Source organism: Notolepis coatsorum (assembly GCF_963971535.1).
Source record: "Notolepis coatsorum genome assembly, chromosome: 7".
Taxonomy (NCBI): Eukaryota; Metazoa; Chordata; class Actinopteri; order Aulopiformes; family Paralepididae; genus Notolepis; species Notolepis coatsorum.
The window spans coordinates 73,643,378-73,659,001 of NC_140171.1; the positions used below are offsets into that span (position 1 = coordinate 73,643,378).

At 43.3% G+C, this 15,624-nt stretch overlaps 1 protein-coding gene across 1 annotated transcript in view; it reads right to left on the minus strand.

Moving 5' to 3' along the window:
- Positions 1–14,980, minus strand: part of tapt1b (transmembrane anterior posterior transformation 1b) — a gene marked incomplete at its 5' end in the record, with an annotated part of 134,893 nt that extends 119,913 nt beyond the window's left edge. Inside the window, one exon of the mRNA XM_084318731.1 lies at positions 14,803–14,980. Coding sequence (XP_084174857.1) covers positions 14,803–14,980 — 178 coding nt within the window. The remainder of the gene's footprint in view (positions 1–14,802) is intronic.
- Between the last annotated feature and the right edge of the window lie 644 nt (positions 14,981–15,624).

Below are 15,624 nucleotides of genomic sequence, written 5' to 3' on the forward strand. Positions count from 1 at the left end.
ACCTACGGGAGGCTGCAATTCGAAACTGGCCACTGTAAATGTCCAACCCCCCCCTCTTCCTAATGTACAGTCTCATCCCCATCATATATATATAATATTTTCTGTTATGATCTCTGGGTAACAGTACTGTATATTATTTGCATATCGTATATGTCACAAATGTAACAGTACTACAGTATATACCTGTATGTCATGTATGTCCCTATGCCATAAATGTCATGATGTCATGTATGTTTTTACTGTATTTATTTCTGTATATTTTATTTAATTTGTATTCTATTTTACTCTACCTTATCCTAGGCAACTTGATTGATTTGTGTTATTATTCTAATTCGTGACCTGTCCTGTCTAAATGTTTAAATGTTGAGCGATTTGCAGTGTCAAATTTCCCACGGGATAATAAAAGTATTTCTATTCTATCTATTCTATGTTGTGTATGTCAATATGAATTGAAAATGGGGGACCCTGATGTAAACAAGACAAACGTCTTTCTCTGGTCTGCATCCCCTTATTATTGTGTGTATTGAGCTGTACTGTATTGTACACATTCTGCAATCTGTTAAATAAAGTTTTCATTCATCCAGTTGTTTTGTTTTTGTAGTTTGGTTGAATGAATACTTTATTTAACAGATTTCAGAATGGGTACAATACAGTACAGCTCAATACACACAATAATAAGGGGATGCAGACCAGAGAAAGACGTTTGTCTTGTTTACATCAGGGTCCCCCATTTTCAATTCATAGTGACATTTATGACATGCACAACATACATGACATTTATGGCATAGGGATATACATGACATACAGGTATATATTACCATTACATTTGTGACATACATGATATGCAAATATACAGTACTGTTACCCATAGATCCTAACAGAGTCAGGGAACATCGCTTGAAACACCTCTCCTAGTCCCTCATTTCCATTGTAGGACTGATGCTTTGCGACCGTATTTAGAACCCACAGTACCTCAGCTTCAAGGGTTGGCGTGGAGCCGAACGTTACCCGGACAGGTGCAGATGTAATTGGTGGTAGACCTACCTGTCCCTGAGCAGTTGATGTGTACGGTGTCGGCGTCGAAAATAAATTTGATATTGAAGTTGTCTGCAGGCGGGTTTTTGTAGAGGTAACATGCTTAGCGCTGTGCATGTGTGACTCGACTGCTTTTATTCCCATCGTTCCCAGTTTAAAATCCTTTTTGAAGAGTTTGCAGCGGGCCTCGTACATGTCTTTCACTGGGAGTCCAACCACGGTGCAAACAGAGGGTTTTCGAGCCAGTTCTCATTACATTTGCACTTTCCCATGTTAAATTAACGAGTGCAAATAAATACAAATCAATTAAACTAAACTAAACGTCAGCGTTATCGCTACGGCTTGAATAACGTGTTACCTATGCTCCGGTGTTCTGAAATAGCTCCCGACGGCGACACACATTAAGGACCATAAATTGGTTCCGCCCCACTGCGTACCGTTTGCGTGAAAGAAAAAAAAAGCCTGACTTAATATCTCCCGTTAATAGTTTCCCCCCAGATTTCACAATGAAACATAAGATGACATGGCATGTTTTTAAGACCTCCGAAAGTCGGATTTAAGACATTTTAAGACAAATTAAGGCCTTAATAGTTGATAGTTGAATTTAAGACTTTAAGACTTTTTAAGGTCCCGCGGACACCCTGGGTATAACGCTGCCCACGGAATTATAAACGCCCCCTCGCCCATCCGGTCAACATCAGATGACGTGTAGTAACTTCTAGAAGTACGTCTAGTTGGAATTTTTTATATCGCGCTGATTGCCATCAAACTGTATTTCATCATCAATATAATGCATTTGGGGCTATATATCACGTTCTGGAGAAAGCTGCAGAAAGAGATGAAAACATACTTATACATTAGACCATACTTTACTATGAATATGTGAATGAAAAAGTTTAACGTTGCTACACAATGAACAATACATATAGGACTTTGAATGGGCCCTAATAATGGCAATGTAGCAATAGAATTTAAAAAGTTATAGCCCTGCAAAGAAGGGGACTTTCTCCATAGACAAATAGCGCTGGCAATCTATGGTATATCATTAATTTAACCTTAGGCAACCAAAGTGTTAAAGGTCCTCCTCACCTCATGTTCTGTTATTCTGAACACTGAATCTCCCTCAGCAGACCCCCCCCCCCCCCCCGCCCCATTGCCGTGGCTTGTAGGCTGGTGTTGTTATTCACAGCCTCAAACCTCGCATAGAAGGTATTGAGATCATTTGCTAAGGAGATGTCACTGTTCAGTTTGAGGGAGGTGCCTTTGTAATCTGTCATTGTTCTGAGGCCCTGCCACATACCTCTAGAGTCAGCCTGTTCAAACTGAAGTTCAACTTTATCCCTATAACGCCGTTTTGCCTCTATTACTGCTTTCCTGACGTTGTATCTTGCCGTCTTGTGTTCATCCATGTTGCCTGTCACAAGCCCGGTGTTGTAGGCTGAGGTGCGCACTTTCAGAGCCTCACGGACGGATTTATCTACCCAGGGCTTTTGATTTGGGTAGATTCTAATTGTGGTAGAGGGGATTGTTTCTTCTACCAGAGTACAGACAAAGTCAAGCACCGTTTCAGTGTATTCGTTAATATTGGCTGTGTTATCACGGAATACATTCCAGTCTGTGCATTCCAGCGCAGCCTGAAGTGTCTCCTCTGACGTCACAGTCCAACGCTTAACCTCTCGCGATACTACCGGCGTTCGCTTAAGACTCTGTTTATATTTTGGCAAAAGAAAGATGGCGGCGTGATCGGACTTACCGAATGGACTAAGAGCCTGTGACTTGTACCCATTCTTAAATTGCGAGTATACATGGTCTAATATGTTCTCGCCTCTGGTGGGACAGGTCACATGCCGATAGAAATTCGGCAACACCTTTTTAAGACGCGCGCTGTTGAAATCACCCAGAACCAAAATGGCAGCGTCAACGTTAGCTATCTGTAGTTTGTTTACCTTGTTGTGTAGCTTTGAAAGTGCGGCCCCAGTGTTTGCTTGTGGTGGGATGTATACTCCGATCATGATGATGGACGTTAGCTCCCTCGGGAGAAAGAAGGGTCGGCATTTGATGGTGATATACTCCAGGTCTTGGGAGCAGTGGTTAGACAATTCCTTTGCGTTGCCTATATCGCACCACTCCTTGTTTACCATGAAAGCTATGCCGCCTCCTCTCGTCTTTAGTGATTCTTCTGCCGTTCGGTCCTTGCGGAGAAGGAAGAAGTGATCTGCCGGTTCTATTGCATGGTTTGGGACGTCTGGACATGTCATTGTCATGTCAGAACATGCAACAATATGCAACAATATGTAATAATATATTATATCAGTGCGCAATTGAACATGGCGTTTGTTTTGGAAGCAGGTGTCTGCGTCATCATTTTCACAATCTCCGTCTCTGGCTGGAATCTGTAGTGTACCTAGGACATGACTTTAATTCAGCCAGTTTTACAAGTGTTGCTTGTGCTACTAATGAGTAAATTAGAGTAATCATGCAGGCACACTATTTTTGTAGCTTGCTAACATTATGCATTAGCAAGCATTGTTGTGTGATGAGTAGCAGATAATCAGCTATAAAAATAACCATTATGCACATCCCTAGTGTCATTATACACATGAAAATATGATGTGATTTTTGATTGTTAAACTGACAACCATCATGCCTGCCATTAAAAAGATACCTAGTCATTATTTTTTCTTGATTTGGCGCAGTGGAATTTTTTTTTTAATAATTTATAACAGTGAAACAGTGTGTCTGGAGAAAAGTGAAAGAATTTTTTCTGCAACACCTGCAAGTTACGAATAAGTGGATTTGTGAGAACTTGTGAACAGATAAAATTATATCTATAAATCATATTCCAGGAATTGGCACGTCAGTGAAGGTGTGCTCTCAGTGCATGAATGAGAAGAGAGGAGATGGGAAAAACGAGACATGGGAGGGGTGCATTTAAAACAGCTGTCTAGACTACGAATACACATTCCTGCATCTTTGTGTCATTTCATCCATGAAAGATGTTAATATTTTGTTCAAGGGACAAAAGCCACAGAGTGGGCTGATTTGACACCATCAGTCCTCCTCTTTTTCAATTTTTTTTGCCTTTCTATCTTTTTCTCCCATCACCCCAATCGTTCCTGGTCATTGCATGAATTGCCCCTACCGTCGGGAGGGTGTAGGGTTCAGACTAGAGATATTCCGATACCATCTTTTCCTTCCCGATCCGATTCCGATACCTAAGCTTTGGGTATCGGCCGATACCGATCCGATACCAGTGCATACATAAAAAAATATATAAATATTTGTATAAATTATACTTTTTTTTATTTATTTTTACAGATACTGTTTTATATATATACTGTTTTTTAGTAATAACTAGAAAGTAATGGTATTTATTCAACAGGTGATTGTATAGATTAATATTAGTATCATTAATCAATGAGTATGGGGCTGCGGCACTGCAGATATACCCTACTCCAATGATCCGCACGGACGTTAGACGGTGTTGCACTCGCTACCCAGTCTGTTAGCTAGTATTACCGTTTATGATTTTCAATGCAAAATAAATATTCAACATTCTCTTTTGAGACTCCGCCTCAGACTCTTATCCTTTGGCACTTGGAACTTGCTGTACTTTGCTTGCAGGTCTGCAGCCATTATTGCTGGATTATGAATAGCACCAACTTTAGCCACGGTAACGTTATCAAGCTAAGCTAGCTGACCTAGCTCGTCTTCCCCGCATTGACATTTGATAACGTTAGTCAGCTAACGCTAGTCAGTAGCTACTTGACTTAAATATGATTCACCGTGGGACGTGGGTGCATTATTGTTGATAGACGGACAGTGTCAGGTCCTGGAGAAAGGACAGGCGATCATCTGATTTGATGTAACGTTAAAGCGGATGTTGTTCCAACTAGCTAGCTTTTCAGCTAATGCTATAATAACACCAGCAAGCAAAACACATCCCGTCCGAGCTCCCCGTCACACGCTCTGTCGGTATCTGCTGTTAAAATGACAAACAGCATCACACTTTAAAACACGTTCATTTTATAATCCTCACTCTCGGCAGGAGATAAATGATAAATGGGATCGGAGGCTAGAATGTATGTGTACTCGCCGATACCTATACCAGCATTTTACGCAGTATCGGCGGCATTTAACAACTCTAGTTCAGACTATCACATGCCTCCTCCCACACATGTGGAGTCAGCGACACCCGACAAGGCCGACAGCATGGAGTTTCACTGGAGAACGTAATGCATGTGGAGGTTCACACTATTCCCCCAGATCCCGTTCCTGCTGAACAGGCGCCCCGACCAACCAGTAGGAGTCGCTATTTGCAATGACCAGGACTCATACCCCACCAGCTTCCCACCCGCGAACACTGCCAATTGTGTTCGTAGGGACGACTGACCAGCTGGATTCGAACCCAGAGTCTCTGCGGTGGTAGGCAAGTAAGCTCAGACCTCTACGCTACCCAGCCACTCCACCATCTGAGCTCTCAGTGAATGAGGGAGAGGAGAGGGCGGGGGGAGGCGATTATATAACTGAAAACAACCACAGTCGCTAAACAGCACTTTTCTCATGTATATTTTTTAAGAAATTCTAACATTGCAGCTGTATTTTGATTGCAAGTTATTGGAATTATAAAATTTAAATAAAACAGTCATGTGACAGACCCAGCTGTTCTGTCAATTGTTCAGCCCTAAATGGGCTGTGTACTTTTCGACACAACGACGTGGTGTTAAGTTTTCCAATGCGACCCCAGGAACTTGGCCTTTTGGTCTGCCAAGTGGTGTTCTCCTGTCACTCAGAGGCTGGGAAATAATATATATAGATCATTTTCTTTTAAGTACAGCTTAAAGCTGCTTCTGGGAGTATCTGGAAAACCTCTGTTGCATGTGCAGAGCACCGGGTTTGAAAAGTGATGCAGAGCTTCATCTATTTCTGCTGGACGCTCACTCATGTTCATTTCTCTGAGATTGCCTACCCCACCTTTAACCCTTTCACTACCACACTATAGAAGGTTAACCCTTTCACTACAGACAGTTAACCTTATGTAGTGTGGTAGTGTAAGGGTTAACCCTGTGTTGTGTGGCAGTGAAAGGGTTAACCCCTTGGTAGTGTGGTAGTGAAAGGGTTAAGTGGACGTTTTCAGTAATGAGCTTCCCTCTCCTCTCCCTTAACACTTTCAATGCCAACGACGAGATATCCCGTTTGTTCATGCCGACCGTTCATTGCCAACGACGATAGATCTAGTTTGTTTTTTTATTAGCTATTTGAATTCATATTTCATCAATCTCACGTTAGTGCTGCAAACTCTCTCTGAGCTACATTGAGAAAATACCGCCCCCTATCGTGTCCCTGTGGTACTGCACCCCTTTGGAATGGATTGCATGAAAACACATGGGTGGGGGGAAATCAAGCTTCCTCATTTTACTTCAGACAAGTCACCCGAAGAGGATCCAAGTCATTGCAGAGCCCCAAAACAGCGTGAGATACATATTTCCAGTACCCAGCATTGGATCAATAAACGCGATCGATATTTGGAATGGCGATCAGGAATTGGAATAATCTTTTTGGAGAACATCTGATCTGAGGTAAGGAATCTATTTTACCAGTCTTAGGATAATCAGAGCTTTTTTCACAGAGATATCAGCGTGTGCCCTATGTGTGTGTGTGTGTGTGTGCGATCAGGAAATAAGAGATTTGATTTTTCAGCTCGCTTCTCTAGCGTGCATAAGTACACATACTATCGATAATCTAGTGTTTATTTGAAAACGATTCATAAATAGGCTGAAAAATGACCGTTTTTTGTAGGGGTGGGACGATACATCGATCCAGATTAGGGCTGGGCGATAAAACGATAACTATCGCGATAAATTATTTCCTCGAAATAAACATGAAACGTGGTCGCAAAGTTTCGATATATCGATTTTCCAAGCTTGGATATCAGCACACGCGCACTAACAACCAATCAGTGAAGGAGATGGCGACAGCGAAGGAGACCCGCGGTGCACCTCTGAGTAGTAAACAAGGCTGGCTAGGATCATTAGCTTTCACGCCGCTATTTTATAGTTTACATGCGGAGTGGGTGTGTGGCGTGAATTCTGAGGGTACGGTTAGAGTAGTGTGGGGTATGCTGCGCCGCGGTGGACGTTGTTGCAATGTATTGTGGCGGAACGGAGTATTTTAGGGTGATAGTTAGTACATTGGAAACAAGGCTGGCTAGGATCATTAGCTTGCACGCCGCTATTTTATAGTTTACGTGCAGAGTGGGTGTGTGGCGTGAATTCTGAGGTAACGGTTAGAGTAGTGTGGGGTATGCAGTGGACGTCGTTGCAATGTATTGGGGCGGAACGGAGTATTTTAGGGTGATAGTTAGTACATTGTCGTGGAATACACTGCTTGCTCTGGCTAACTGTGTTAGTTCCATTCTTATAATGCATATGATCCAGTGGCGGTAGGTTGCCCCCTGGTGGAATATAATAATCTATGCACTGTGCCGTGTTTACTGCGTAGAAGAACGGCGCCGGGCATAAGAAGTTAATTAAACTTGACAGAAATTATATCAACGATAATTATCGATATCGAGTGATATGAAAATTATTTTATTATTTTATCGTGATAACGTTTTTGGCCATATCGCCCAGCCCTAATCCAGATCGATATATCGATCTATTATCAATAATCAAATAGGATCGCTGCAACGTAAAAAGATTGATTCATATTGCGATACTCTTATTTTGAAAATCCCGCAAGTCATATCCGCTGGCGCCCAGTATTGTGAAACTCTGTGTAGACATTACAGCAGAACAGCGCTACAGAGCGTCTATTTTGCGACCCGATATAAGTCTGTGCAGTTTTTTCCCCGCAACGGGTCAAATGCATCTAACATCAGGGTTTCCGTTAGAATTTTTTTTTGCAGGTCTGAGTGTCCGGTAGATTTCAATCTACCGGACAAATGGGATAAATTCCGGTCAGAGTTTATTGAGCTTAAAAACAATTGATAGACCTATATAAAGAATGACATCATCAAGGCATTTATAATATTTTAACTTAAAACTAGGCTACTTTTGCGTATCAGTCATTAATATATTCCAAATAAAATAAGTCCCTCGAGACTTCGTGCTGCTGCTGCCGACTTGAGGTGTCGGTGGGCAGTCTGCCCGACCTTAATAAACAGCAGTCTGTTATAATCACATTTTTATGAGCTAACTAATTCCGTTATATTGGACATTTGTATTAATTATATCAAGCGAAGAACTGAGAAATTTGGCACCGCTGTGTCAGCGCGAGCTGGCTGCTGATATATTTACGTGAAGCATGGAGCACTTGGAGCAGGCAGAGCAGAGCAGTGGTGTCAGCAGCGCCCCCACCCAACAGCTGAATTGCCAATGGCTGAATTGGAGTACTGCACCCTGCCAAGCCATGCTTCACGTAAATATATCAGCAGCCAGCTCGCGCTGACAGCAGGATGTCATTATTAGACCGGCTGCTTGGTGAGATTGTTTCGTTCATCGCATAGGCTATATAATTTTAGCCTATTTTAATACAATTCAAATAATCTAATTGTGTTTAGAGGGAATTATTTTCACCGGACATTATGACCGGAGAGATTAAATATGTCGGACTTCAACAGATTTTGCCAGTCAAATACCGGTAATTACCGGCTAACGGAAACGCTGTCTAACATGCTTTGCATCGTCGCCATTCCTTTATGCCCACATCGCGTTAAATATCTAAATGAACGTCACGTTGGCTGCTTAAGCTAACTAAGCTAAGCAGCTAACCGTGAGAAAACAGGAGAGGAGAGGGGAAGGAGGAGGGGCGGGGGCAGTCTACCTTTCTGTGGGGGACTGGGGGAGGGGCATTCTGTGTGTGCGTGTTACTGAGGATGGACAGATAATGTTGATATTTAAACATGTATTCATGATCATCATGCAACATAAAACAATTGTAGGAAGTTTGGGAGAGGAAGGGGTTTTAGCTTGCGTGTTGTGAGTTCTAGGGATGCCCCGATCGATCGGCCACCGATCGTTATCGGCCGATAATCAGTATAAATATTAGAGCTGCCGCGATAACCGCATTACCGCGGTATCGCTGTTGCATCACGCTCACCGCAGAGTTAGGCTGAATACCGCGTCACCGCTGTTTTTTATCATAATAATAAAGTTGGCTTGCGGCTCTGCAGATATACCCTACTCGGTTCCAAGCGACCCTATTGGTCCAGCCTGGCTCTGCGGCTCTGCAGATACCCCCTACTCGACGCGTCACACTTTGTAGCCTCTGAACGAAAACAGAACGCCGCCATCTTTACTGCCTCGCTAAGGATGCATTTCATTCAGGATTTGTTTGCGACAGAACCAAGTGCAATAAACAAAAAAGAATGGATTCACTGTGTATTCTGCCTTATTTATTGATGAAACAAAACCGACATCAACCCAATTTACCACCGAGCGGAGAGTTTAGTGTCACAACAAGATCGCTGATGTGTTAAGTTTGTTGTTGTTATCCGATATACACGAGAGGTAACGTTAAACCCGGGTTTGCTTGGTAGAATACACAATGAGAGGTAACGTTAGCTTTGGCAGAATAGACGCAACGAGAGTCTGGTTAATGTTGTTATTGATTGATTGATTGAAACTGTGTTAAACTCTGGCTTGCTGCAAGCCCTCGGACATCTATGCCCACGGAGCTTTCAGTGTACATAAGCGAGCGGCGGCGGCCCCGCCTGCATCCCCATTCCCCAAACGGAGTAGTACCTGGCTGCAGTGGAAAAGGAACGAAGTACCAGGTGCCTAAAGCGGGTCGAGTCGAGTAGGTAATATGCAGTGGAAAAGCGCCATTAGACTAGAGGCAGGCTATAAGAGTAGACTACTAAAAAAAAAAAAAAAATGCATTCAAACTTTTTTTTTTTTTGTGCGCACTGTGCGGTAATTACCGCGGCGGTAGGAAATATTTCGCAAATTCGTGCGGTAAGGAAAATATCAATACCGCGGCAGCTCTAATAAATATGCGATCGGCGAATTCCGATAATGAGTCATATTCGCCGATCGCAGAAACTGATCAAGCGGAGATCTCACTCGCTGTCTGTCTCAGACACACAGGACCTGCAAACTGCCGCTGCTCCTCCTCCCTAGCCCCGCCCGCACCCGTGTACAGTTTGTAAACACAGAGGACTGAGAGGCGGCTCCTCTGCTCGAGTCTATAGTGCATTCGACCTGAGCTAACGTTAGCTACCTAGCTATCGTTACTGTTTAAACAAAATTACCCAGTCAACTATTCACTTTTAGTAGGCATTGTCTAACGGTATTTAGCCGGCTAGCTACTGATAGCTCCCGATATCAACAAATGCTCCAGCAAGTTTAGTAGTCCATGTTGATACCTCCGTTAGCTTGCGTTAGCTGACGCTAGTTCACTGTTCAAAACGAAATGTCCCATTGAACTAAAAAGTTCTGTCTTAACGTCATCTAGCCGGCTAGCAGTAGCTACAGATAGCTCCTGATATCAATGTCTTATAACATTGATTCAATGCGTATTCGAGCTGAGGGCTTGCTGAATGTGATATGACCAAAGCACAGTAACGTTACCAATAGGGTCCAGCTGCAGCACAGGAGAATCCTTTTTGGAGCTGGAGGCTACTAGAGTACACACAGACAGTGGAGCTGTTTGCAGATAGCGAGCATTTTGACTTGTTGCGTGGTGGCGATGTCTCGCAGATAATACAAGTACAAGTCTAATTATATAATATATATATTTTATAAAAATATATATATATATATATAAAATAATTTTTAATTTCTTTTTAACACTTTGACTGCCATGAAACGTCTTTTCACGTCATTGCTGGCCATGCTCAAGTTGCCGGGGGACGCTGTACAGCGTCCTTATATCAATATTTCAAAAATCTGCGATCGGATTCATATGTCCCCTCCGCTGGCCTGAGATCCACCAGCAGGACCCACTGAGCTCTCTGGCGGTTCAGGAGCGCCATCTGGTGGCCGATCGGCGCAATCGCCAAACAGGATGTTGAATAGAGGTTGTCCTAGACGACCGTAGTACTTCCGGCGCTCGCTATAGGTCCCGCGACTCTGGCTCGTCACACTACACAGTGATCGATTGCCAATAACTCGATAAACAACATGATTTGGACGTATATACCATTATACAAGCTGGAGATGGACCGGGTAAATTTACATCCCATAATGATAAGATTTCAACTCGACGATGATCGCCCAACGGCGCGCGGAGACTGGGGTGAGTTTCAGCGTGTAACGTTACCGTCTTCGATACGAACTGCTATTATCAACATTTGACCCACATTAGATGATTGGTATAACGCTGCCCACGGAATTATAAACGCCCCCTAGCCCATCCGGTCAACATCAGATGACGTGTAGTAACTTCTAGAAGTACGTCTAGTTGGAATTTTTTATATCGCGCTGATTGCCATAAAACTGTATTGCATCATCAATATAATGCATTTGGGGCTATAGATCACGTTCTGGAGAAAGCTGCAGAAAGAGATGAAAACATACTTATACATTAGACCATACTTTACTATGAATATGTGAATGAAAAGGTTTAACGTTGCTACACAATGAACAATACATATAGGACTTTGAATGGGCCCTAATAATGGCAATGTAGCAATAGAATTTAAAAAGTTATAGCCATGCAAAGAAGGGGTACTTCTCCATAGACAAATAGAGCCGGCAACCTATGGTATATCATTAATTTAACCCAAGGCAACCAAAGTGTTAATCAAAAACGATCGGTATCGGATCGGTATCGGCCGATATGGCTCACGACGACCGGTGATCGGTAGCAAAAAACGTGATCGGGGCATCCTAGTGAGTTCCAAAACATTTTACTTTAAGTATAAAGCTCAATATATAAAAAGTGACAGGAGGTCTATTTGTATTAAAAACAATAGATTGTTTTTCATTTAAATGTCTGGAAGAGCTCAAAAATAAAAACATCAATTGATATTTCCGTAGCCTTTTTTTAGTTGATCTAAATGTGACCGATTGTGTTAAATGGGCACATAACATCTCCTCATATAGATCGCAGGCACCTGAATCAAATTGTATCGTATCGTGGCAGACTTTGTGATATCAGCAAATATCGTATCTAGGCCTGCCGCGATAAGCAATAAATCGATTAATTGCCGCGATAATTAAAATGAATGCAATGATTTTGACGGGCGCGATTAATTGCTATTTGCGCGTTTGTTTTAATGAGGCGGAACCAGTGCCCCTTGTCAGTCACTGTCCGTGTTGGGAGGCGGGCCGCTGGCTTTACTACAGCACAGCACAGGAGCTCCGTGGGGCAACACCACATAGCTTAACTACATTTCTCAATAGTGTTGCTCCTTTTAACCAAGTAGCGTTATTTGTAGTGTAACGTTAGAATAACACAGAATAACGTTAATACAATTACATGCATCATTGTTTACAATGAACGGGTGGGGCTAGTCAAAGGACTGGAGACGGGGACAAGTTAAACATGAATTAATTTATTATAACAGGTCGTTTTCGAGTCGTGCTGCAGTGCCTACGCACCACAGCTATTCTATTATAATACTGCGTTGACGCTTCCTCCTCATCGTTGATTGCCTGTAGTAGCTGCATCTAACGTTAGTAGCTAACGTTAAAACTAAACACCGGACAGCGGTTAGGTGGCCGAGCGGAGATTGCGTTCGTCACCAGCCCCGGAGCTGTGAGCTCGATTCGCCTGTCCGAATGCAGCTCTCAGCTCCGGGGTTGTCACCAGCTTGGCTGGCCGTCTGCACTGATACAATTGGCTGTATCAGAGGGTGGGAGAAGCTGGCGGGGTGGGTCCGGGTCGTTGTAAACAGCGACTCCTACAGTTCGGTCGGGGCGCCTGCTAAGCGCGGATTGGACGTGAGGGGGATAGTGTGGTCCTCCCACACGCTACGTCCTCTCAATGAGAATCCGCGCTGCCAGGTGAAAAGAAGCGGTGATTGGCTGGACGTGTGTCGGAGGAAGCACGTGGTAGCCTCCACTCTCCCAGATGATCTGACTGTGGGGGGTAAGTGCGCAGCGATCAGGAAGGGACTGGGAATTGGCATACGACTAACATTGGGATGGGAGAAAATCGGAGGAAAATGGAGGGGGAAAAAGACCAAAAAAAAAAAAAACTAAACACCGGACGAGACAAGTTGTCGGCTAGGATAATCACAACAATACTTCCGGTCCGGTCGGTGGGCTTCAAAATAAAAGTCTTAAACACCGGAAAAGACGGAGCGGTGGGCTTCAAAATAAAAGTTTTGGGAAATAAATTTCTCAAAAAAATTCTCTAACCGGTCGCAATAATATCGCTTATCGCGATATTTTCGGGGGCAATTAATTGCCCAGCTAAATGTGTTATCGTGGCAGGCCTAATCGTATCGTTGTCCAAAGAATCGATATTGTATCGTATCGTGATGAAATTGGTGATTCCCACCCCTAGTTTTTTGTGTATTCCAGAATATTCCAGTAAAGGGCGATTATCACAGAATCTTTATATTTTCCTGAAACTTAAAAAAAAACAGACATGAACCATTAAAAAACAATCTGTTTCGACAATGTTGACTGCAAACAAGTCATTGATAAGCGACGGCCAGATTTGACACACAGCCATAATTTAAGCCATAATTTAAGACATCGTTTATGCGTTTGCAAATATGAGAGCTCTATCATTGAAGTGGGTGGTGGCAAGGAAGCACTAAATCGTGCACGAGCTCCGGCATTGAAAGTGTTAAGGGAAACAAATACTCCAGCAAGAAATTGTTCACCCAGTCCCGTGTAGCTCAATGGCTAGAACATGGCACTAGGACTGACAGGGTAATCCCTTATCCCACTAGTGGGAACATGCATGAAAATAACAAAACAAACAAGGTAGCAAAAGCGCCCAACTTAGTGTTGCACTTTGTTTAGATTTTGTATTTGTGTCTGATCAGATGTGTGGATTGGAGATGAGTGGGAGATAGGGAATGGGTTGCTATTGCTGGCCAAACCTAAGGCTCTGTCAAAAGAGGTCTGGAGAAATTCACAGTATGTTAGGCTACTGCATAGGTATTATATTGTAGCTTGATTGCATTACATATTGTACCTTTAAGGTTTTCATTCCAGTGTCAGGTATAGCAAATGACTGGTCGTACAAATTGAGCCAATCATAAACACTGTTCAATAGAAAGACCATTTGGCTATGTGCAATAATGTGTATGTCGCTCTCTCTCACACACACAGAAAAGCAGCTGTGCAATTGAGTTGTTATTTCAGATTCCAGGGATAGACCATTATAAATTCAGCAAGACAATAGTCACACAGTCACTATTCAAGCTGCTAACGTTAGTGCAAAGCAGCTGCCCATTTTACCCTGACTACTCAGTTGACAAGCTGTATCAGCACAGTGCACTACTTTAGTACTTCAGATGATTGACCCAATGGTGCCGTGTCTAGCTAAGATTACGTTAAAGAATGTTTGGTTACATCACTTGTTAAATTAGGATGTAAGCTAATATGTTGACAACATGGCTAACTTACTGGTGGCAATGCATAGTCACTGACTGCACGTCCAAAGAACATTAATTCAAATCTGTTGCACACAAAGTCACTGTTGAAAATAGTACACAATAAACTTGTCAGAAATCGCAATGCATGTCAAAACTCAGCACACATCCAGTGCATCGAGCTTTAGCTGCAGTAGCTTAGCTGCTAACGCGAGCAAAACAAACGCTTCCTAGCTAATTTAAAAACTGGGTGGACTGAAGGCTCTCACCGGAGAGCTTGCTTTTCTTTCCCTTTCTGCTGCCATTTTTGTCGTAGAACCCAGGCGTCTCCGTCAATTCAGACTTCTCCGTGTTCTTCTCTGATTTGACAGCTGTTGTTTCCCTCTCCTTGTCCTCTTTCTCGGGTTCTTTATCCTCTCCCAACCCCGCCGATAGCGAGTCCGCCATCTTCGCCTCTGTCAGCTGGGAAATCGTGACGTCCCCAAAGATACCGTAGAAGGCATGATGCGTCACACTCACAGCGCTCGACCACGCATTATTTTTCAACAGGCTTGTTCAAGATGGGATAGGCGGACGCAGATCTGCGCAGGTTTTACTACGGCCTCGCCAAGCGCGTTGCATGACGGTTAGAATGTTGTCCGATTTGCTCTGAAAATCTGACTAGGCGAGGCGCGGAACTCCCGCGGGAGCGAGCCGCGCGCAGCATTCAGAGCGAGGCTCCACAGTACCTCTCAGCCGGCTGCTCCCGGCTGGGAAGCGACTTGCTACGGTCGCGCAAAGCGCCTATTGGCTCAGAAAAGTTGTCAGTCACCAGCCATGTGACAGCCAGGGAGTTATGAGACGTTTGATTGATTGAAAACTTTATTATGTTATGCGTTATCACTTATCAACTTATCATCATATCATCATGATAAACTTCAAGCTGTCAGACACACACACAAATACAGCAGTGTGTTGTGTGTGCGTGCGGCCAGGAGCGCGCAACAAGATGGTATACATTATGGTATATGAATAGTATACTATATTCCACTGTAGCAGTATATGGTGTGCTGTACATTTGAATCTGATCTAATTTTGCACACGGCCATCGC